This window comes from Malus sylvestris, chromosome 6 (assembly GCF_916048215.2).
Source record: "Malus sylvestris chromosome 6, drMalSylv7.2, whole genome shotgun sequence".
Lineage (NCBI taxonomy): Eukaryota > Viridiplantae > Streptophyta > Magnoliopsida > Rosales > Rosaceae > Malus > Malus sylvestris.
Window position 1 is genome coordinate 22,615,328 of NC_062265.1, and position 22,540 is coordinate 22,637,867.

A 22,540-nucleotide genomic window follows, 5' to 3' on the forward strand; every position below is an offset into this window, starting at 1 on the left:
CCCCACGAAAAGGATCATTGTTGGATCCTTTTCCTTAAGTGACCACCACCACCAACTGACATTACGTACCACTACCACAACTACAAACACCACCACAACCAAACCCCCCACCACCACGACCATAACCAAAACTGCCCCTACCATCGTTGCCGCCATTGCCATGTTGAGAATGAGTCTCACATTGATGGAGGAGAGACATTGGATGGGCTTATAAGAGATTAGGATACTCTCCATATTACCAATTGGTTTTATGGTGGAATCTCAACTTTCTTCATGGTATCAGAGCAGGTTATCCCACGTGTGAAGCCAAACGGGCACATGTGCTTCACGTCACCCCGTTGTGTTGTCGACGTGTTAGGCTCAAAAATTCGCCACACGTGAAGGGGTGTGTTGAAAACGAGTCTCACATTGATGGAAGAAGGGACCTTGCATGGGCTTATAATAGGCTGAGCTACTCCCCATATTGCCAATTGGTTTTATGGTGGAACCTCAACTTTCTTCATCTACCATAAATACAATCGCCATCACTGCCACCATAACCACAACCATCGTCGTTGTCAATGCCCCTGCTCAGCCACCACACCCATTTGTTGGCACCACCACCATCAACAACCATTGTCCTCACCGCCATTGTCATCATCATCGCCTACGCTTTTACAGTACTTTTCAAACTCACAACACTTTTAAAAAAATAATTTATCAAACACTCAGTTGATTTATTTTGAAACTTCTTTTACCGATGTGAGACTCTTTAACCTTCATATCCTCACAAGTAGTTTTTTTTCAAAATAAAAAAATACGGTAATCCCAAACTGGCCCACAAGTGACAGTACAAATTGACACGGCTTCCGCCATCCTCCTCCTAAGAGTGATTTTGGACGTTAAATCACAATCAAGAACCTAATAATTCTATGAGTTATATTCCCATTTAGTCAAAGGTACTATGCTTAGTGCTTACTAATTAGATGGTTGATTAAGATTATTTCTTTTCAGCGAATTTAAAATTTCAGAAAGAAACTTTAGTAAGCTTGCAATGCGACAGTTTTCAATAACCATGTAATCAAGTTAACTGGTAGAGATATTATATTCACACATCCCAAATTACTTTTTTCACATTTTTTTAATATTTTAATATTTTCTACACACCACTTTGATAGAAAAACATTAAAAAAATAAAAGGGTGTGAGAGAAGTAATTTGGAATATGTGAATATAATCTCCCTAACTGGTATTATTATAGATAATATCGTTTAAAAAAAACAACTGGTATTATTATATATAGAGAATCATAGAACAATACCATTAAAAACTTTCTTATAATTTTAGACTAAAAATAGGAGGTTTAAGTTTGATTCTTACAAAAAAAAGAAGTTTGTTGCCAAACTATTACTAACCTATTTTGTGACTTAGCTCAACCTTTTTCTTCTGATAGCATTGAATAAAAATTAAAATGAATTGGAGTTGGTTTTATTTTGAAATTTGTATATTATGTGTCAAAGATGACCTTTGAAGAGTGAACTAAAAAATTATTTGGTTAGGTTTTGTTTTGAAAGTATCGTTTTCAAAGATGACCTTTACACTATGTTTGGATGAGGAAAATAAACTTGGAATTTTGATAAAAGTCAGAATTTATAAATTGACATGCACTAATTCCCTTGTTTTGATTCATAAACATAGAAATTTAGAATTTTCGAGTGGAAAAAAAACTTGGAATTTGGGACCTCCAATTCCCAAGTTCAAATTCCTTGTAAATAGGTGTCATTTCCCAATTTCTATGATTGAGAGTTTAAAAATAACAAATTCTGTATTTAATTCCATTGTTCTTTTAGGTTAACCAAATAAGAAAATTTATAAATTATAGAAAATAAAATCTTGTCATTTCAATTTCCGTCATTTTGAAATTCCTTAGTAATCTTAAATTTCTTCATCCAAACATAATGTTAAAGAGTGAACCAAAAAATTGATTGTTCAGATCATCGTATACTAGTGAAAGCCTTTTAAGTTGTTACTCATCATATGGGCGTTTAATTATGTGCTTGCAATTCAGTTAACGTTTTCACTAGTATTGCTCCCAAACTCTGAATCCAGATTTTACCCAAAAAAAAAAACTCTGAATACAGATGGTATAAAAATAACAAAACTAAGACCTCTCTTACAACTTACAAATGAACATGAATACTACTAGATTGTAATACTAAGTGGCCGACCATCCCAACCAGTTGTTACAATTGCTGAGAACAATCATCTACAAGTGAATAGGGATACTACTAGATTGTAATACTAAGTGGCTGACCATCCCAACCAGTTGTTACAACTGCTGAGAACGATCATCTACCGCTCGAGTGATCCAAAAATGAAAAGACGGTTTAAACTTTTAAGAGCAGATAACAAAAACAGAAAACCCGACATTTTTCATTTCTTTGGGATAAACAGTTTCAAACATATGAGGCAACTCGACCGGAGATCAATTAAACGAGCATCCAGTCTGGTGCCAAAATGTACCTAAAGCCTTCCAGACATCTAAACTACTGTTAGACAAGCATTTACTTAAAGCTTCTTCCAAACCACCTCTACAAAGTACTCATTGCTTGATGGTGAGCTCAGCCTTGAGATGGAGAACGGAATTGAGGAAATAGATACTGTCGTCGGCCATGAACGCAGTCCAGGGTATGCCAAGCAAGTTTCGATACCCAACAGCCTTGCCTCCGGTGAAAGTGTAATTTCCCTTGAATTTGGTCAAAAACTCCTCTCCGGGCTTTGATCTTGCTGAGAACTCATAGTCAACTGTAAAACTAGCCGATCCCTTCTCTTGCATCCCCAAAAACAGCCCAAAGCAATGAAATAAGCTTTGTTGGTCTAAGTTGCAATGGGCTGACAAGAAGAATCCCTGCCCACCGAGGAAAAAAGGCTGTGAGTACACACGGCCTGCTGGAAACAAACGTGCACACTCTTCCCACTTCAGGTCCAGGAACACACTACACTGTAGACGGGGTTCTACAAATTCCACCAGTTTTACTGGCCGGTACTTGTAAGACCGATCCACAAAGCGCCGATAGGCAGCATTGGAATCCGCTGCAGCTAGGGTGCGCTGCCTGTGTGGTGTCTCAGACTTATAAAATAAAGCCTCCAGCACTATCTTTGTTGCAAGTCCAGGATCAAAGTCGCTGCAGGTTAGGACCTTCTTAAGCTTTCGGCAAGACATTTGTGGAAAACGAATGAGCCGACCAAGGCGTTGGCCAAGGATTTCTCGTCGTTCTTCTAGTTTTGGGTAATTGGTCCGAGCCCACTTTAGCACAAAATCATAAATACTATCCTCTGACGCCACCTGGAGATCATTACTAGACAGTACAGCCTCAATACCAGCAAGGGGCAAGCTCAGCACCTCATCCTGGAACCTGGTCATATATTTGACAATTCAAGAATTATACTCTAGAATATGCAGTTTACGCCATAAAAATAACATACATAAATCACTTTAACATTGACTGATCTAATCAAGTGAAAATGGAAGGAAAATGCTTTCCAGGAATTCAGGCCATCTAAGTAAATGTCAATATTGGAAAACAGGGAAGAAGTGGTTATAAGTAGAGGAAATAAAAAATTTCCACCAACTTATTTATAGAAACATTACACAAACAAGAGAGCCTTCACAGACAGGTGGAAACAGAAAAGGATCAGAAGACTTAAAAACTTCAGTAAAAGAAGCTCACTTGGTTATCTCTTTGTAGCGTTCAGCAAGAAACTGCTTTGCTGCATCTGTCAGTGGCTGAACTGCATCTGCTATCAAAATACTAGATGGAAGGCCCAAATAAAGCAAAGCAGACTCACGAGTCATAGGCAACTTCTGCAAAGACCTACTGCAATCTCTCATGCAAGATGCAACCTCAAATTTGTCAGCAACCTTGAACACGTCCAACAAACCAGTAGGTGTCATCACGGATAAGGTGTTACTATACATGAAATTAAGAACTTCCAAGAGGGGTGCTTCTTCTGTGGTTGGATTAAAGAAAGAAAATGTAATTATTGTTAGAGAAGGCAAAGAAATGGCACAACTACAGTTTTCCAATTTCCATATAAAGATAGGTCCAATATTTTGTAATAGCTGATAATATAATTCAGGAGAAAATACCAGATTCATGAATTCTTAGAGACACTTGGCGTTGCTCTGACTCTCTCATCCCATTTGAAAACAACTATGTGAAGCACAAAAAGAACAAGTGAGCAAGTATAGATAGCCACTGAACAAAAGAAGCAATCACCAGGACAGGATCCTCACCTTATAGAAAAATGGACTCCTTGCTGCTAAGATTGGAGAACTGACATGTAAGGTTCTAACCTTAATAACTGTATGACAGTCCAGGTTCCAGGCCAAGTCGTCTCCTACAAAATTTTCTAGTGAATTGTCAAAATCCTACCATAACCCTACACCCTACCATAACCAGTTAACAAAAGTGAAGGCGACCAAGAAGTAACAAGAGCCACATAAGTAATCCAGATGCAATAACTGCGTTCTATTTCACATTGAATAAAGTAGATTTGCACGTCTTCTGAAAAATGTAGATTTGCATGTAAAACCACAAGAGCAGTCTACTAGAAGTAGGAAGCAAACAAACTTTATATTCTGTATATCTTAGGAAGGTATGCTTAGTTTTTAACTTTTTATTAAAGACAAAATGGGTCAAACAATTTTTCCAGTTCAGGCAGCTTGGAAACAACAGAGACCAAAAGAATGTACCTAAATTTACTCCCACAGCAGAAGGAAACTCATTCATTGCCGCAGCTTCCTCGTCCTGATTATCAAATACCGTATTATCCTCCGTATCTGGCATGTTACAATTTAAGACCAGCTCCTCACGGTGCACAGCAATGTCCTCAGCTATCAAAGGAGCAATTATACTTCAAATCAGTAGCATGCAAATTCACATTGAATCTAAAGACTGAACTATGCTTTTTCGATAACTTAAAAACTCAAGTAATCACGATAGGTGTACTGACGCACGCATACGGTTAGAAACTCAGAAATGTGAAGGCATAAGACAGGAGTAAAAAGGTAGTAAAAAACCTAGAAACATAAAAGGAATACTTGTTAAACAGAGGCAACCGTAGAAAGCCATTAAACCACCAACTTATCATTATATATTAACCAATAACTAGCTTTAAGTATTTAAATTATTACCCCTTTCTTCAATAAGATCATCCTCTTAACGTAACTTGTTAATAATCATGAAAGCAAACAAAAAAAATAAACAATCATGAAAAAACACAGAGGTATAAATGTAACAATCTTTAACCAATAAATCACTACAAAACCCATGTTATTAGACACCAGTGACACCACCAATCCTATTAATCTTAAGTAATTAAACTGTTATCTCATTCTTCAACACTATCAACCTCTTAATTGAAAGGAAACTTATTAATAATCTTGTAACAACAAAGTGACGTGATTGCAGTTTTCTCTAATATTAACACTTTTTTTCCAAATTAACAAAACTACGCTTTATGTCGTTCTTCGAAAACTCCCAAAAACTTCACATTTCGTAAACCCTAACTCTATCGACCAAAATTAGGCCAAATTCTCAATATCCCACTTGAGCACTGTCAAGGCACACACTCCCCATCAGTTACACTCAAAACGAAAAGAAAACACTAAAGGGCAAATCTTTCCTTCAATTTCCATCTTTTCCACAGAAACCAAACAAACCCTAAATCCATCCAGACCACCACCAATCACGAACCGAAAAAATTCAAAACTTGAAGGGCAAAATTAGATACATACCACTGTCTCTCTTAATCTCCGCCCTCCGTCGCTTTCTGTTACGCGCCCAATCGGAGACCGTGGAGCATCCAACGACATCCAATTTGGCCTCCGGCGAATCGGGTACGATTTCGATCACCAAAACCCGATCGGAGAAATTTCTGTCGTTAAAGGCAAAGGCGAAGTCTTGGACCTCCTTGACGGAGCCACCCGACTCGCCGGCGAGCCCACTCGGCGATGCGCCCGAGTCCGTAATCATGCGAGGACGGGAGAGATCGACGTTCGCTTTCCTCATGGTGCAGTGCAAAACCCTTTTCCCCAAATTCAAACGAAATGAATGAGTAAATTAAACATAATAACAGGGTGGTCTGTTTGAAATTAAAAAGCTTACCCGCACGGGCGGTCTCCAATGTTTTTAAAAATATGTTAAATAAATAAATTTACAAAATTAATTATTATTTTTGTTTCAACAAAAAAAATAGGGTAAATTACATAGTAGCCCCTCAGGTTTGAGATCTATTTGTAATCTTATACAACATCTTTAAAACATTTCACTTTCATACCTCAAGTACTATTTTATTTCAATTTCATACAGCCGTTAAATTTTCCATCCATGGATCTGTTAAATGCTGACGTGGCTGCCAAATGTCTGTCATGTGACAAATAAAATAATTTTTTAAATTTTTTTTAAAAAACCTGAAATTGGAAGGAAAAAAAAAAAAAGGGACCGAACCCCTACAACCTAGAAGAAGAAGGAGGAAGAAGAAGAAGAGAAGAAGAAAGAGGAGGAGGAGGAAGAAGAAGAAGAAGAAGAAGAAAGAAAAAAGAAAGGTACCGAACCCAGAAGAGAAGAAGAAAGAGGAGGAAGAGAAGAAGAAAGAGGAGGAGGAGGAAGAAGAAGAAGAAGAAAAAAAAAGAAAAAAGAAAGGGACCGAACCCAGAAGAAGAAGAAGAAAAAAAAAAAAAAAGAAGGGACCGAACCAGAAGGAGGAAGAAGAAGAAGAGAAGAACAAAGAGGAGGAGGAGGAAGAAGAAGAAAAAAAAAAAGAAAAAAAAAATGATCGAACCCCTTGCAACCCAGAAGAAGAAGGAGGAAGAAGAAGAAGAAGAAGAAAAAAAGAAAAAAAAAAAAGGGGACCGAACCCAGAAGAAGAAGAAGAAGAAGAGAGAGAAAAAAAAAAAAAAAAAAGAAGAAGAAGTGGCAGACAGGTTTTTTAAAAGAAAATTAAAAAATTATTTTATTTGTCACGGGACAGACATTTGGCAGCCACGTGGCATATATGTGGCAACCACGTCAGCATTTAATAGATCCATGGATGGAAAATATAACGGTTGTATGAAATTGAAATAAAATATTACTTGAGGTATGAAAGTGAAATGTTTTAAAGATGTTGTATAAGATTGCAATAGACCTTAAACCTGAGGGGTTACTATGTAATTTACCCAAAAAAATAATTATTATTATTAGTATTTTAAAATTTTATTTGTGTCTCTTGCAACTTGTTATATAAAAAAAAATTACAAGGAATGCACAATTAGATTTTTTAAGCCCTAGTAACAATTCTTGAAGAAAAAAAATGAGATTGGATGAAAGAAAATTATGTTTCCAAACTATGGGAGAGATGGTAATAGAACAATTTACCTATTATGTTAGAATTTATCAGTTGTTAAGTGAACTTTTGGAGTGACTCATCCAAATCAGATAGGTGTATTTGGATTTAGAAAACTCCTTTCAAATGCGTTGTGGCACATATTATATTGTCGAATTCTTGAGCAACAATACTTACGCAATTTTTGTTCCTTGATAAATAAAATTACTAGAAAATACAAGTTAAATCTAAAACTTGAACTTTTGCGGAGCGCCTGTGATACAAATTTCCTTACTCACGTGTCGGAGTGTGTATAAATAAGCTAATTACAATTATTCGACTCATATTTCAAATTTATGACTTACATTTGGGAATGGATATCAAACTACTCGCATTTATTTCTCTAAACCTAACAACAGGTATGATATCATATTGAGCTTTCAATCTCACTAGATTTCTCTTCTCAATTAGATTTTCTTTTAAAATACGAGATATGACAAATGACTGAATCTATGTTCAATTACTATACTATCATAAATACGCGACCGATTGCAGTTTTAAATTACTATAAGAGTCGACATTACTTTCAAGAATTTTATAAATCTGATTTCTTTCTTTTTGTGTTCCACTTGACTGCTAGTTTGAGAGTCTTCTCCAAGACTTAATGCCTCTTTTCACTCATTATCTTCCACCTTTTTCTTCCTCGTTTTCACATTTTATACATTTAAATTTTCATTCTTTTAGTCATTGGATTGAACAAATCAAAGAAGATCAAGGCCCAAAGTGAAATAGGGTATTCACAAATCGTTTTCTTTCTAAAATGTTCAAATATGTAAGGTAGTTACTCCAACAACAACAAAAGTAAGTTTACTACATTGTCATTTGTTTTATTGTTTTCTCTTTTGTTAGGTTGCACGTTATTTGGACTTTGCTTATAGAAAAAATATTATCTATATCACATACACTCCGTAACAAAAGTCAAATAGGGCTATGGCAAAGAAAGCTGTTCAAAAAGGCCCTTCCCTTCAAGGACCACTATGGCATGCTGACTCCCTTTGGCAAAAAATATATAACCATACACTCACAAAAGCACTTTTTTCCAAAAGCCAAATCCTAAGAATCCCTTCAAGTAGTACAAGTTAATAGAAAGAAGGCTAAAACATTCATTTCAGTGTTAAGAGAATCCAAAAAATGAGCACAAACTCAATGTGCTTGACACACCCCGATCCCGATATTTCCTTGAATATCAAGATAGGCACATGCTGGCCGACATCCGATTGTGACGAAAGTCATTTATTGAGTGCAAATGCTGAAAACAAGGAATAGATAAGATTTATAAATATAAAAGAATAAAGAATATGCATTTAAGGAACGTGTTCAGAGCATACAACTAACTACAATACTAAAAGAAATAATATAAAATTGAATGAATAAAAGAATGGGTCCCACACCAAGGGGACTCAAAGATGCCGATGCGGAAGTGCCTTGACGCAAGGATTGTATGCCTCAATTATAAGTCCTGAAGGGGGCGCAAAACAAACATGAGTGGACCAAGTTGATATATATATATATATATATATATATATATATATATATATATATATATATATAGTAAAACAGTTATCAACGTACTAACCCCTAGGTTTTATGAAAACACATATATATCATGATAAACATAGGTTTTCCGAAACCTATCATGCCGTGCAATGTCTTAAATCATAACTTGTATATATAATAAACACTAGTGAATGTCCAATATAAACCCCCATACCCCATGCCGGCTCCCTGTTTCTGAGCAGAAAGTTAGAGGAAAAAACACTCCAGGCCCCTATGCCAGCTCCCCATCCCTGTGCTAAATAGCCAGAGGAAACACACTCCAGGCCCTATACCAACACCAAACCGTCGCCCGGGACGGACCGAAACCTATCCCTACGTCCCTTAGCGGAATAAGGACCACTAGGTAAGTACAAAACCATTGAACATATATATATTGAAAAGCAATTTCATAGTATAAAGTCATCCATCATCTATATTATAAAGAGTTGTTCGAAACATGTTCTAAATATCATATCGTCATCCATCAGATATTCTATAAGAACACGAGTTATAGGAAAAATAGTAATAATTCAAAATAGCCTCAGTAAGCACGTTATCTCATAAAATGTAATCATTGCTTTTCTACTATCAAAACATGCATTTTTAGAAGGGGTCAACTCACAGATACTTAGCCGCCGAAGAGCCACACAAACTAGCAATCACGGAAACGTCACAAATATTGCCCCTAAGCACATAAACGGTCCAATTAATAAAACTCTATTATAACAATTGAATTTGGGAAAACGGATGTCGAAATTTACATAGGAGGGGTCCCGGACGAAATCCCAAAAAGTCAACCCTAAAGTCAATTTTGACCTTTGACCAGTCAAAGTCAACAGGTTAATCGATTTGGTCAAACCTGGTCAGCTAATTTAGGGTTAGGGTTTAGGTTTAAGGTCTAGGGTTGGACTTAGGGGTTTAGGGTTTATGGGAAATGGGTTTAGGGGAAATAGGGAAAAGGGTTTAGAATTTGGGTTTTAGGGTTTAGATAAATAGGTGGGTTAGGCTTAGGGGTTTTAGGATTGGGTTAAGAGATCTTTGGGCTCAAGCCCAGACCTACACGACCCGAAGGCCTAATTTGAAAGGGTTTAGGGTTTTAGATAAGGCCCAAAGGCCTTGGTTTAATAAATAAAATAAAAACAATTTAAAAAAAAGGGTTTGGGTTTAAACGGCCTTAAGTCCTGGGTTTGGCATGGCCCAAAGGGCCTAGTGTGGTTGCTACTCGCGGGAGCTAAACGGAAGGGAAGGCTAGATTTCAGCCAGAAAGTTGGACAAACATTAAACGCACATAACTTTGTCATTACTCAACCAAATCGAGTGATTCAAAAATAAAAATTGTAGTTCTTGAAGAAACAAAGAGAATGGTACCTCACACTATGCTAACTCGTTGTGTTTTGGCCGGAAAATGCCTTGAAAGTAGCGGAGGTCGCTGGAAACTGGGTAAGATTTAAATGAGTATAACTTCTTCAATACTTAACGAAATTGGGTGAAACAAAAAGGAAAGGTGTAGTACTCAGTGAGACGAAGAGATTTATAACTTGCACGCCGGCCAACTCTCCATGGTTTGGTCGAAAATTGGCTCGAAAGCCGTCAGACTCGATAGTAAAACTGGGAAATAAACCTTCGAGTTGTTTCTCACAACAAACCTTCACCAAAGCACTTAAAATGAGTCCTAAGTAGAGTTTGATCGATTAATAGGAAGATTAGAGAGAGTCATGAAGCTTACCAAGGTTGAAAATTCAAGAAACTCACCGGAGTTCGACAAGAGAGGAAGAGAATAGTGGTCTCAGCCACTGTGGTGCACCACACACCTGTCCTGGGTTCAAGTTCTTGCTTAGGAGAGCCCTAGGGTGTGCGTGTGTAACTGAGTGTGGGTGTGGGGGTGCATCGGAGAGGAATGGAGAGAGTTATCGAGAGGGAGAGAGTAATATAAAAAAAAAGGGTGCTTTAGATTTAGCCCCTTACAACTGTTGAACTCTAGACATAAACCCACCTATATTAAAACATCTAAATAAAACCCAACTTTTGAATTTGATGCCATGTAAGATAAAAGATGTCCATACATTTAAATTTATTTACAACACCATGCCACCAATATTAATATGGCTATTACAATTTTTTTTGTAGACTTTTAATTTTTTGTCTTTTGTTTGTCAACAACATTCAATTAGTTTAAGTTGTTTTTTTTTTTTGCTTTTAATTTTTTTTTTTAAAAAGAAGTTCGTTTCTTCTTTTATGTGAAATCTCCTAATCCAAATCTAATTAGTTCAATAAACTAGTACATTAACTTGTGAAAATTAAAAAAAAAAGGTAAAAATAAACTAGTAGATACATTGTTTCTTGTAAAAACTAAACAATAGTTACATTATTTTCATAAAAAAAAAAAAAAACAATATGTAATTTTTTTTTAAATTACTCAATAGGTGTCACATCCCGGCCCGGGCCCCCACTACATCCTGGGCTCGACTCTGCAGTAGCACGATATTGTCCGCTTTGGGCCCCGCCCACGCCCTCACGGTTTTGTTTCTGGGAACTCGTGATGGCCAGCATGCCTTGATTTAGGTAGGGGTGTGTCAATAGGTACACAATTTTTTTTTAAAATTAAATAATAGGTACTTTATTTTTGGAAAAAAAAAAAAAGAAAAAAAAAACTAGTAGAAACATTGTTTCTTTTAAAAATTAAACAATGAATTTATAAGGTAAATTAGTTTTTATGTATTTTGCATATATGGGTTTGTTATTATGTAGGTAAATTATTTTTCATGTATTTTACATAGACTGGGTATATTATTTTTCTTTTTTTAACCAATCTAACATTTTAAAATTTTAATAGTAGGTGCACTGTTTGAATTAAATGTTTTTTTTTTGTAGGTAAATTATTTTGCATGAATTTTACATATATCAAGCATTTATATATATATATATGTGTGTGTGTGTGTGTGTGTGAGAGAGAGAGAAATAATTTACCTACATTAATATGTAAAATATAATTTTATTGACTTAATTAAGCATGTATAATAACATATATTAGACATGTTTTATGTTATTATATATTAGGCAATGAATTTATAACATTAGTGTTTTTTTTTTATTTTATAAAATCATTAACTCTCCCTTAGCATCCATCCGCATGGCATTAATTATGTACATCAAACATTCAAATAGGGTTTATAAAAAATATAAAAAAAATCAAATAGGGGTATTTTAGGCATCCAATTTTTTTTAATGTGTGAAATCAAACATAATTAATGAATTTGCTGATGTGGAATCTAGCCAATGGTTTTATTCAAGAAAAAAAACTTATCTCGGGTTTTATGTAGAGAAAATTAAGTTTTAAGGGCTAAAGTCATATTTTTAGTAAAAAAAATCAGAAAAAGAAGGTAAAAGGGAAGGGAACCGGGGACAAAACAGCAATTAAGACCCAAAAATAAATTTTAAAAGAAAAAGATCTGGTCTAAGATGCAATTTCGGAAAACACCCCCTTCTATCGGGACGGGTTGTTACAGTGCTTTTGCTTCTTCACACCTATTTTTTTCTGTGTGCTGCTCAAGCAACTCTATTACTGAGTCTTCGGTTGTGTTTAGTAGAGATTTGGCCTTCAAGGCCTTTGCAGACCAGCGTTTTGTACAAGGCTGTCCTCCCCGCTAACCTATCCGGCATGAAAGTCTCCATGGTAAGGCTTTTAAGCCGCCGGTTGTGGAATAGAGGAGCTATTAACTTCAGTTGTTTCAAAATTCCATTAAGAACCATGCCAATGCCTCGTGTGAAAAGACTGGCTTTTGTGCATCAAAATTTGGGCAATTGGTCATCTCATTACTACTCTCTTCTAGGTTACTCACTAGTCTCTTCTGTTGTTGGTTTTACAGTTTATGATGCATCGAATACAAGTTCGAAGAGCACCGCAAAGCTCAGTCTCAACACTATGGGGAAACCTATATTGGTTCAGTTTCCGAATCTCACATTGGACAGAAGCACAAGCGTCGCGGAAAAATGTGCATCATTTTCTGCCAATGGGACGGTTTTCCTCAGTGAAATGAGATTACCTGGTGTGTGTCTTACCACAGAGCAAGGTCATTTGTCGTTGTTCCATCGAAGAGAAAAGAAGGCCTAAATCATTTGTGGGTTATTGGATTTGTGCTTGGATTTCCTATGATAGTTTTGGCAGGTTATGTTGGGATTGTATCGTCAAAGCGTCTAAAGACAAAGAAGATCCAAACAATGGAGAAACAAGCTGAGGAGGATTTGATTCTCGAAAACAGGTGCGTTTACGGTAGTAAAATATCTCGTGCTGCATTTACAAGAACAATGCCAGCCCTTGAGAATGGTTATACATGTCGCAGTTCATCGGATTACTTCATCTTAAGGTAAAGCAGTAGGTACTTGTTTGAACGAAGGCAATAACTATTGCACGTTCATCCCCCTCCCTTTCTCCCTCTCGATCAGCCTTTCCAACTCGATATCTAACATCATCTCCCTTCTTCAGTTCCTGCTTTCTCTCCATCTCCCCCTCCCTTTCCTTGAACGAATCATTTCCATATCATATAGAGCGGTCTCCATTCTCCTCTCTCCCTATTGATCTCCCACTCCTTCTCCCTTTCCATCTCGTTCTCCCACTCCATCTCCTTGTCCCAATCTTTCCTTGCCCTGCCATTCTCCTCCAAATAAACGGAAAGGGAAACCCGCTGGGGAAGAGACAAACCTGAGTATCACCATCATCCTCATCATCTCCATGATAATGACAAATTTCTGGAATAAGTTGAATCAAATTTGTCTTTAGAAAATGTTTAGTGGATGCCCAACATTTGATTATATGACTTGCTGGTTTGCATCTGGTTTTACAGTCATCACATGTCGACTTTAGTAACTCAGACTGAACCATCCGACTAGCCTCAAATTGGCACCCAACCTCTGCTTCTGGTGGAACCTAGACGGGGCGTTGAGGGTTGCAAAAGGTGCAGTAGCACACGATCCCGAATTTATGAGGGGTCCCAAAAAAAATTTATCCTCTTATATATTACATGAGTAAAAATTTTTATATAAAAAAAATTTTAACTGAAAAGAAAAATCATCATTGTATGATTTTATCTATATTACAAATGATTGAGTGAAGCTTATACTTAATATATTAATTTTCTACTATTCTCTAGCAATAAAAAAATTTAGGTATTATTTTTTCTCCACTTTTCTTTAGCAACAAAATCCCAACTTGTGTACATGTTGTTCCACAAACACAAGTGTATTTCCGTATCTCTCTTTTAGTCGTACTCCATTTTTTATGAACGAACCCTGAATCATGATTACATTGCAATTGAACATTTCTCCATTGTGCTCAAAGCAACCATAGTCCATTACCTATGGCGTATGGTTTCTGACACGACCTTGAACTACCCCATCAAGAAAATCTTGCTCCCATGTCTTGGGTACCCCACCATCCTCCTACGCACCCTCTCTATCTGTCCCATGGGGCAGTTGTGGAGCATTGGGTTAACACATTAAGTACGCCTTTGATTTTGGTCAACATATAATTTCCAATGCCTTTGATTTTGCTTGTATATAAGTTGTTTACTAATTTATCTGAATCAAAACAAATATGATTGCTAGGATACCCTTGTTTTAAAAGATTTGACAGCTGACTACAATCAGGGAGGACACTGCAACAAGAGGAGTCGAGCACTCCTTAAATTGAAGGTCAAAAATGAGGAGTTGAAAAAGCATAAAACGAGAGTGTCAAAATCACTACTCACAGGCAAGTTTTAATTTTGAGGTGCCATTTATTTTCCTAACGTAATCCTCGATTAGGTCAATACTTAACCATCTAATGACTAGAGAAGAAGTTAACTCTAATCTACCAGTTACGAGTTGAAGAATCATGATTGCCATATACACAAGAAAGTGAAAGCTTTTTCTTATCTTATAAACAAACCTAAATGTTATCTGCATTTATCGAATCAAAACACGAAAACAGATTCAAATTCGCAAAACATTGGCATTCGAAAGAAACATAATAGAAATCCGACAAACATAGCAAGTCTTTCAAAATGCAGAAGTGACGAATGGAGGAAAATCATAAGCTCATTGAACTCAGAAAAGGCATATGCAGTTCTTATTAGTAAGAAGGTAAAGCAATGATCGCTATTTGCTATGCCTACGCAAAAAAGTCTCCAACACTCTAAGAGACATACACAATTCAAATTTGATATCGAAACAACCACTATCCAATCCAATCTAATCCAAATCAAGCTAGTAAACAACAAAACCTTAATAGAGTGCACCAACACCCGAACCACTCTTCTGAGCAAGCTTCGTCCACTCTATGTGAAAGGCCCCGGGGCGATCCACCCTCTCATAGGTATGAGCCCCAAACAAGTCCCTCTGCGCCTGAACAAGGTTGGCTGGAAGCCTACCCCGCCGATAAGTGTCAAAATATTACAAACTGGCACACATTCCGGGAGTGCTAATCCCCGGGGCCACTGCCAACCCGACAACCCTCCTCCATGCAGCCTGCCTCTGCATCATTTCTTTAGCAAAATCAGGATCAACAATCAAGTTGGGCAAGCTCTGATTCATCTGATAAGCATTCTTAATCCAATCCAAGAACACCGCTCTGATAATGCACCCGCCTTTCCAAATCTGAGCCAATTCCCCCAAATTCAAATTCCAACCCTTCTCCACACTCTTGGCCCTCAACAAGTTCATCCCTTGAGCATAACTGCAAATCTTTGACACATACAATGCTTGCCTCACATCATCAATCAACCTCTTCTTATCAATACCGCTCGTCACGCTGCCAATCTCCTCCTTAAACCCTGCCTACTTCAGAACCTCCTCGGCCTTCTCTCTCTCCTCCTTCAACCCACTCAAGTACCTGCAGTCCAAGGAAGCAGCAATGGTGGGCGCAGCTACTGACAGCTCCGCCACCTGCTGGACCGTCCATTTCCTGGTCCCCTTAATCCCCGTCTTGTCAAGCAGTTTGTCCACCAAAACCCATCAGCCAAATCATCATTGACCATAAAAATGTCGGCTGTAATCTCAACCAGGAAGCTCTCCAGCTCTCCCCTATTCCACTCCAAGAAAATCTTGCTCAATTCCTTGTTTATCAGCTTTCCGACGTTCTTCAGCACGTCGTACGGCTCCGAAATAGGCTGCATGTTACCATATTTGATTCCGTTATGGACCATCTTGACGAAATTACTAGAACCCTCTTTGCTGATGTAGGTTACGCAGGGGCCGTCATCGACCTGGGCGGCGACCTTGTGGAAGATGTCCTGGACGTTGGTGTAGGCCTAGTGGGACCCTTCGGGCATCAAGCTGGGCCCGTGGCGAGCTCCCTCCTCGCCTCCTGAGACCTCCATCCCGAGGTACAAAACCCCTCTTCCATTGGCCTCGGCAATGCGGTGCTCGGTGTTCTTGTATCACTCGTTTCCACCGTTGATGATTGCATCGCCAGGCTCCATGTAGGCGGAGAGGGCGACGATGGTCTGATCAACCGGAGCTTCAGCTTTGACGAGGATAATAACAGATCTAGGTCGTTTGATGGAGAGCACAAAATCGCGAGGGTTGTACTAGCCAAACAGTGGGAGGTTCCCCTCGTTGTGGGCCCATTCAACGGTCTTGTCGACCTTGGAGGTGGTGCGGTTATAGATGGAGATCGGAAACCCTTTCTCGGCAATGTTAAGGGTGAGGTTTTGGCCCATGACAGCGAGGCCTGCCAGGCCTATGCGGGACAGAGTTGGTGAAGCATCCATGGATGCTGCTGTTCCGAAGAGAGAAAGTAGAGAGAGAGAGGGGGGGAAGGGAAATTGAGGGTTAGTGAATAAGGAGACTGATATGTGATAAGGGACTAATTAGGTTGGGGGTATTTTGGTGATGGACTCGTCGAGGGAATGAAGGGGCACCAATGAGAGCGGGTTGCACTAACACGTCGATGATTACGAGTTCCGTATACGAAAATCAACGTCGGGGTTTGCTTAAGAAACACAAGCCGTCTATCTGTTTTTGCTCATCTTTTTCCTTCTCATCTCTTAGCAGTGAGTAAGAATTCAAATCCCCTCTCTTTTTTTATTTTTTTATTTTTATTTTTATTTTTTATTTATTATTTTTTATTGTAGACGGATAATGTTAGTTGTTAAGATAGTTTGTCATCCTTAAGGAAAAATCGATGAGGATTGAACATGCGCTAGAATGTATATGTATGATTGTTTTCCTACTAAAACTTCATTTGAAACTAAAACTATGGGTTTTTTTTTTTATATTACAAATGGTTATTTAAGTGGGAGCTTTATTTATAGAGTAAAAAACTTTCACTATATTTCAAGGAGTTCCACTAGTTTTTAAACATGTCAAGAAGAAACAAAAACATAAAAGTAACTAAAACCAACCCAAAAACATGGAAACAATATTTTAAAATACCAGCTATAACCTTAAGGCTTTAGAGATTGAACATAGTCCTCACAACTCTAACAAAATTAATATGTGTCATAAGTTCAACTCATTCTCGACTATTTATGCATAATCGATTTTGAAACTATATGTAGAATTAATTTGTATTCTTTATTACTATAATCAGTTCGACCCGTCTTCACCATTTTTGCATAATCAGTTAAATCAATCATCGACGACTGTTTTTGCAGAATCAGTGCAACCCCGTATTCGACCATTTTTGTAGAATCAGTTCAACCCGTCTTCGACTATTTTTGAAGAATCAATTCAACCCGTCATTGATCATTTTCGGAATCAGTTCAATCAATCATCTACCATTTTTGCAGAATCAGTTTAATCAGGCATTGACCATTTCTGCAAAATCACTTCAACCCGTCCTCGGCCATTTTTTCAAAATCACTTCAACCCATCTTTGACTATTTTTGCATAATCAATTCAATCAGTCATTGACCATTTTTGCATAATCAATTTAAACCGTCTTCGACCATTTTTGCATAATCAGTTCAACCTTTATCGACCATTTTTACATAATCAATTCAACTCGTCTTCGTCCATTTTTGCAAAATCAGTTCAACCCGTCATCGACCATTTTTTGCATAATCAATTCAACTGTCCTCGACCATTTTTGCATAATCAGTTCAACCAGTCTTCTATCATTTTTTTCAAAATCAGTTCAACCCGTCGACCGTTTTTGCTTAATCAATTCAACTCGTCTTCGACAATTTTTGCAGAATCAGTTCAAGAAGAGACAAAAACATATACCATGTTTCAAGGAGAGATAGAATTAGTTCAATCAGATTTAGTTTCAAATATACGTAGAATCAGTTTTGTACGTTTTTTTAGTAGAATCAATTTGTATATTTTACACAAAACTACATACGTGTCATCAGACCAATCCCTCCTCGATCATTTTTTTTGTAGAATCAATTTCAAATATACGTAGAATTAGTTTGTATAGTTTTAGCAAAACTATATACATACCGAATCAATTTTAAATATTATGTAAAATCAAATTTTATATACTTATTAGTATAAACCTTTTGTATAGGTTTACATCAAAATCTACATACATGGAGTATCTTTCCACGTGATACGTACTACCAGTGATCAAGGACTTGCAGCCAATTATTAATGATTACTAACAATTATATGTTAGTTCATACGGTGGAGAGCACTAAATTTGTGTAAGTATATAATCAAATAAAATAAAGAAAGCAATATAACAAATAATCGAAGAGAAACCAAGTTGCTAATGGAGAGAGAATCTCAACAAAAACAAAAGGAAAAATGGAAAATCATTGCTCCCCGCCCTTCCTTATTTTATGACTTGGTTTCCAGATCCCCTCCAAATTCTGCAAAACCCGATAAATCCCTACCTGTTTGCCATTGTAATCTCTCTCTCTCTCTGGTTTAAATTTATTCACATTTTCCACATCACTACACTTTATGGTTTCGTCATCCTTCAGGTGTCGGCCAACACAGCTTGATTCAATGTCCAAGTGGATATACCAGGTTGGGGTGTGTCATTAGCTACTTTATAGCACCATTTTCCACCCTCAGACAGATGGGCAGTCTGAGAGGACTATCCACGCTTGAGGACATGTTGAGAGAAAATGTCATGCAATTCGATGAAAGCTGGGATCGTCATCTACCATTAATGGAATTTGCCTAAAACAATAGCTTTCATACTAGTCTCAGTATGTCACATTTTGAGGCTTTGTATGGTAAGGCTTGTCGGACCCCGTTATGTTGGAATGAAGTTAGTGAAAGAACCATTTTGGGTCTTGAATTGGTGGATGAGGCTTCACGGAAGATACAAGTGATCAAGAAGAATTTGAAGACGACTCAAGACAAGTAGAAGAGTATTGCAGATGGTCACGCGAGGCATCATGAACATAATGTTAGGGGTCGTGTATTCCTGAGGTTGTCACCATGGAAAAGCATGGTGAGGTTCGAGAAGCGAGGAAAGCTTAGTCCTCGATACATTGGTCTCTACTATATCACTAAAAGAGTGGGAAATGTAGCTTATCACTTGGACTTGCCTCTGGAGTTATCGCATGTTCACAATGTGTTCCATGCTTCGATGCTTTGAGTGTATGTACCAAATGAATCACATATCTTAGAATCATCACAGGTGGAGCTACAAAAAGTTGTTTCCCTTAAAGAACTTGACTTTTAAAATATCAAATTTTTTAGACTTTTATTTGGTCCAAAAACACTGGCAATGTGATAGCGAGGACCGCAATCACAAGCACTTTATGGCCGACTGCCGAGCGGCGTATTAAAAAACTAAGCAGTTCTTTAGTTAATGGCAAGAAGATTTAACAGTTGGTCTATCCACGCACAACACAACAACATTAATTTCCAAACACTACAACATCATTGATCTTCATCCAGTTAAAATCCCGATTACCCACGAGTTCAAAGTTCAACCAAACAGTCTTAAATCCCAAACATTAATTCAAACAGAACGACATATACATCCAAACAGTCTTAAATTTACGAGTAAGAAACACGAAAGTTACGAACTTTTTTACCTGAGGTGGAGGAAGAAGAAGAAGGAAAAGGATGCCTGAGGCGGACCGTGGGTTGTGGAAGGAAAGGCCGAGGAAGAAATGAAGTAGTGAACTCTGCAATTCATTAGGTGTGGTGGTGGGCCGGTGGCTGGCCGGAATTAGTCACAGAGAGAGAGATGAGATAAGGGCTCGTCGGCTAGATGAGGGAGAGATCAGAGACGAGAGATTAGGGCTCGGCTGTTCGATTCGATAGAAACAATGGAATGAAAGTGAAGTTTGTGAAATGGTATTCTGACCTAAAAACATATGGACGGCAAAGATTAAATCCAAAAGAATGAACGGTTGAAATAATTCTCTTATAATTAAAAATATGTATATATATATATATAATATTTATTTTCGGTTCGGTATGGGAATACCGAAAATTTGAGATGTAAAACCAAATCCGATACCGAAAATTTCGGGATTTTTGGTTTGGGATCGGGATTTTTTTGGTTTGGTTTGGGATTTTTGGGAATTTTTTCCAGCCCTAAGAACTGTTCATATTATAAATCACTCTATAAAATATCATTTAAAAAATAAGGTTGTTTAGTTAATTAACTATATCACATAGATATATGGTTTGCAGTTTGTCCAAAAAAAAAAAGATATATGGTTTGCAATTTTTTTACCAGAACTGTCCATCTGTTTTTCTATAGATCGATAACTAAACGATCTCATATATTTATTGATTTTTCGCAAAGATGATATTTACTGAGTTATTTATACTATAGAGAGTTCCAATTATGAGCATGAAATGAATACGTTAAATCGTCATGAAGTAACTTAAGAGGCACTCCTCCTCAATCTTAAGGAACCAAGTTAGTTCCTTTAAAATATAAATGAGTAAAATTATGTGTTTACAAGTACAATACCTGAATGACCCCATCTGTGATAAAATCTCCTCCTCTTTTTTTTTTTTTTTGTAAAAAGGGAGGATAATTTGAATTCTTAACTGTGAGGGTAATTTCCCATGTACTCGTATGCGTTTTGTAATTTATTTATTTATTTATTTATTTTACTTTAACGTTGTTTGTATTGCGTTTAAGCTCAATTCACAAAGCACCGTTAATTTGTAAATGAGTTATATATTATAAATGTTTCTAGTCTTAGGATTGTTAATTGAGCGTGATTATATATGTATTGTGTCTGTGATGGCTTGTCTCACGTCATTGTGTAGCGACACTAAAACAAAAATACATAGGTGCTCAAATAGGATTCAGTTCACTAAACGCGATCAAGCATGAGCTCTTATATGTGTATTCTAGATGCAAACTCATGTCAATAAGAGCCCAATCGTTCCAATGATGTAAAGTTAGACATGAAGCATCATAGTTGTGTTGTAGATAGATCATTGACTTTGAGATTTTGCATCATAGCGAAGATGCTTATTTAGTGTATTGTCTAGGGCAGTGGTCTATTCATGGAAGCAAGTGATTGTACGACAAAGAAATCTCTAATCTTGTAATGGAGGGAGAATGCCCGTCGCAATGACTCAGTAGTCCTTGGTTAGTGCATGTAAATTGTACAGGTATTATAGCGAAATGAGTTTCATATCACAACAATGGAGTCATTAGACGATCACTTAGGCAATTGACATAAAATAGGTTAAACTAGTGTGATTAAGGGCATTGAGATTAGAGAATGACCGTATTATATTATGTTGTATTTCCAAAGGGATAGGTTATCCTATATTCTACATTGGCTTGGAGACTATGATATGCAGTGAGGCGCCACTCATAGGTTATGAGACCCCGAGAATAATATTTAAGATGCTGAATTAAAAGTAGGGATGGCAAAAAGCCCCAGAGGCTTGGATGTCTGCGGATACCCGACCCTAGTGGGGAGATTATGGAGGACATATTTATACAATTGTGTGGATTTTTTTTCAAAGTTATTTACATTTTTATTAATTTTAACTGGTTTACATATTTATACTAGTGGATTATTGATTAACTTATGTTGCACAGTCAGAATTTAGAGAGAATTTTCATGATAGATGGTTGCCGGGTGCTGGTTTGGAGGTACCTTCCCTAGTGGATTAGGGGATGGGGAATCCCTCTTTAAAAATAATGTTTATGGATGTGATTATGTGAGAAAATAACCAACAGAGGCGCGCCCGCGGGGGCGCCCGGGGGGGGGGATGGAGGTGGCACCCCCGGAGTTTTAAATTCATAAATCAACTAAAAAAAATCTGATAAAATAACCAACAGAGGCGCGTCCGGGGGGGGGGGATGGAGGTGGCACCCCCGGAGTTTTAAATTCATAAATCAACTAAAAAAAATCTAATCGTCTCACTACCTCGTTAATTAAAGCTTAAAAGATCGCATCATATCTGAAATGGGGGTTGGAATTAATTAAATGGGCCTCAAGAAGGCTTCTAATTCCATCAAGGCCATTAGGCCCAAGCCCCTTTGAAGTACTTAAATCAATAAGTAACTTGGAATTAAAGGAGGCCAATGCCCTCCTTTGTGAACAGAGAGAGCCTCCACCTTGAGAGCCTCCATCTTTCAAGTCCTCTCTCTAAGTCTTAAGAAAAGAAACAAGAAAAATCTCTTCATCGTACCCTACACCAAAAGTTACACCCCAAATAACAAGAGTGTG

The 22,540-nt window shown here is 37.3% G+C and overlaps 1 protein-coding gene and 2 pseudogenes across 2 annotated transcripts; 1 reads left to right on the forward strand and 2 right to left on the reverse strand.

The window, feature by feature from the left end:
* Window positions 1–2,384: 2,384 nt before the first annotated feature.
* LOC126625183 (BTB/POZ domain-containing protein POB1-like) lies at window positions 2,385–6,127 on the reverse strand. Of its 2 annotated transcripts, none has more exons than XM_050294261.1 (6): window positions 5,779–6,127; window positions 4,735–4,875; window positions 4,276–4,391; window positions 4,129–4,192; window positions 3,710–3,989; window positions 2,385–3,394 (listed from the first exon to the last, which is right to left on the reverse strand). In XM_050294261.1, the coding sequence occupies exons 1-6, from the start codon at window positions 6,050–6,052 to the stop codon at window positions 2,581–2,583; spliced, it is 1,689 nt and encodes a 562-aa protein (XP_050150218.1). In that variant the 5' UTR covers window positions 6,053–6,127; the 3' UTR covers window positions 2,385–2,580. The 2 variants fall into 2 exon arrangements, with proteins under 2 accessions (XP_050150218.1, XP_050150219.1); XM_050294262.1 differs by having other exon boundaries at window positions 4,276–4,379; window positions 5,779–6,121.
* A 2,410-nt stretch (window positions 6,128–8,537) lies between these two features.
* On the forward strand, window positions 8,538–13,310 carry LOC126625536 (uncharacterized; annotated as a pseudogene).
* Window positions 13,311–15,017: 1,707 nt separating this feature from the next.
* Window positions 15,018–16,905, reverse strand: LOC126625184 (6-phosphogluconate dehydrogenase, decarboxylating 3, chloroplastic-like; annotated as a pseudogene).
* Window positions 16,906–22,540: the final 5,635 nt, after the last annotated feature.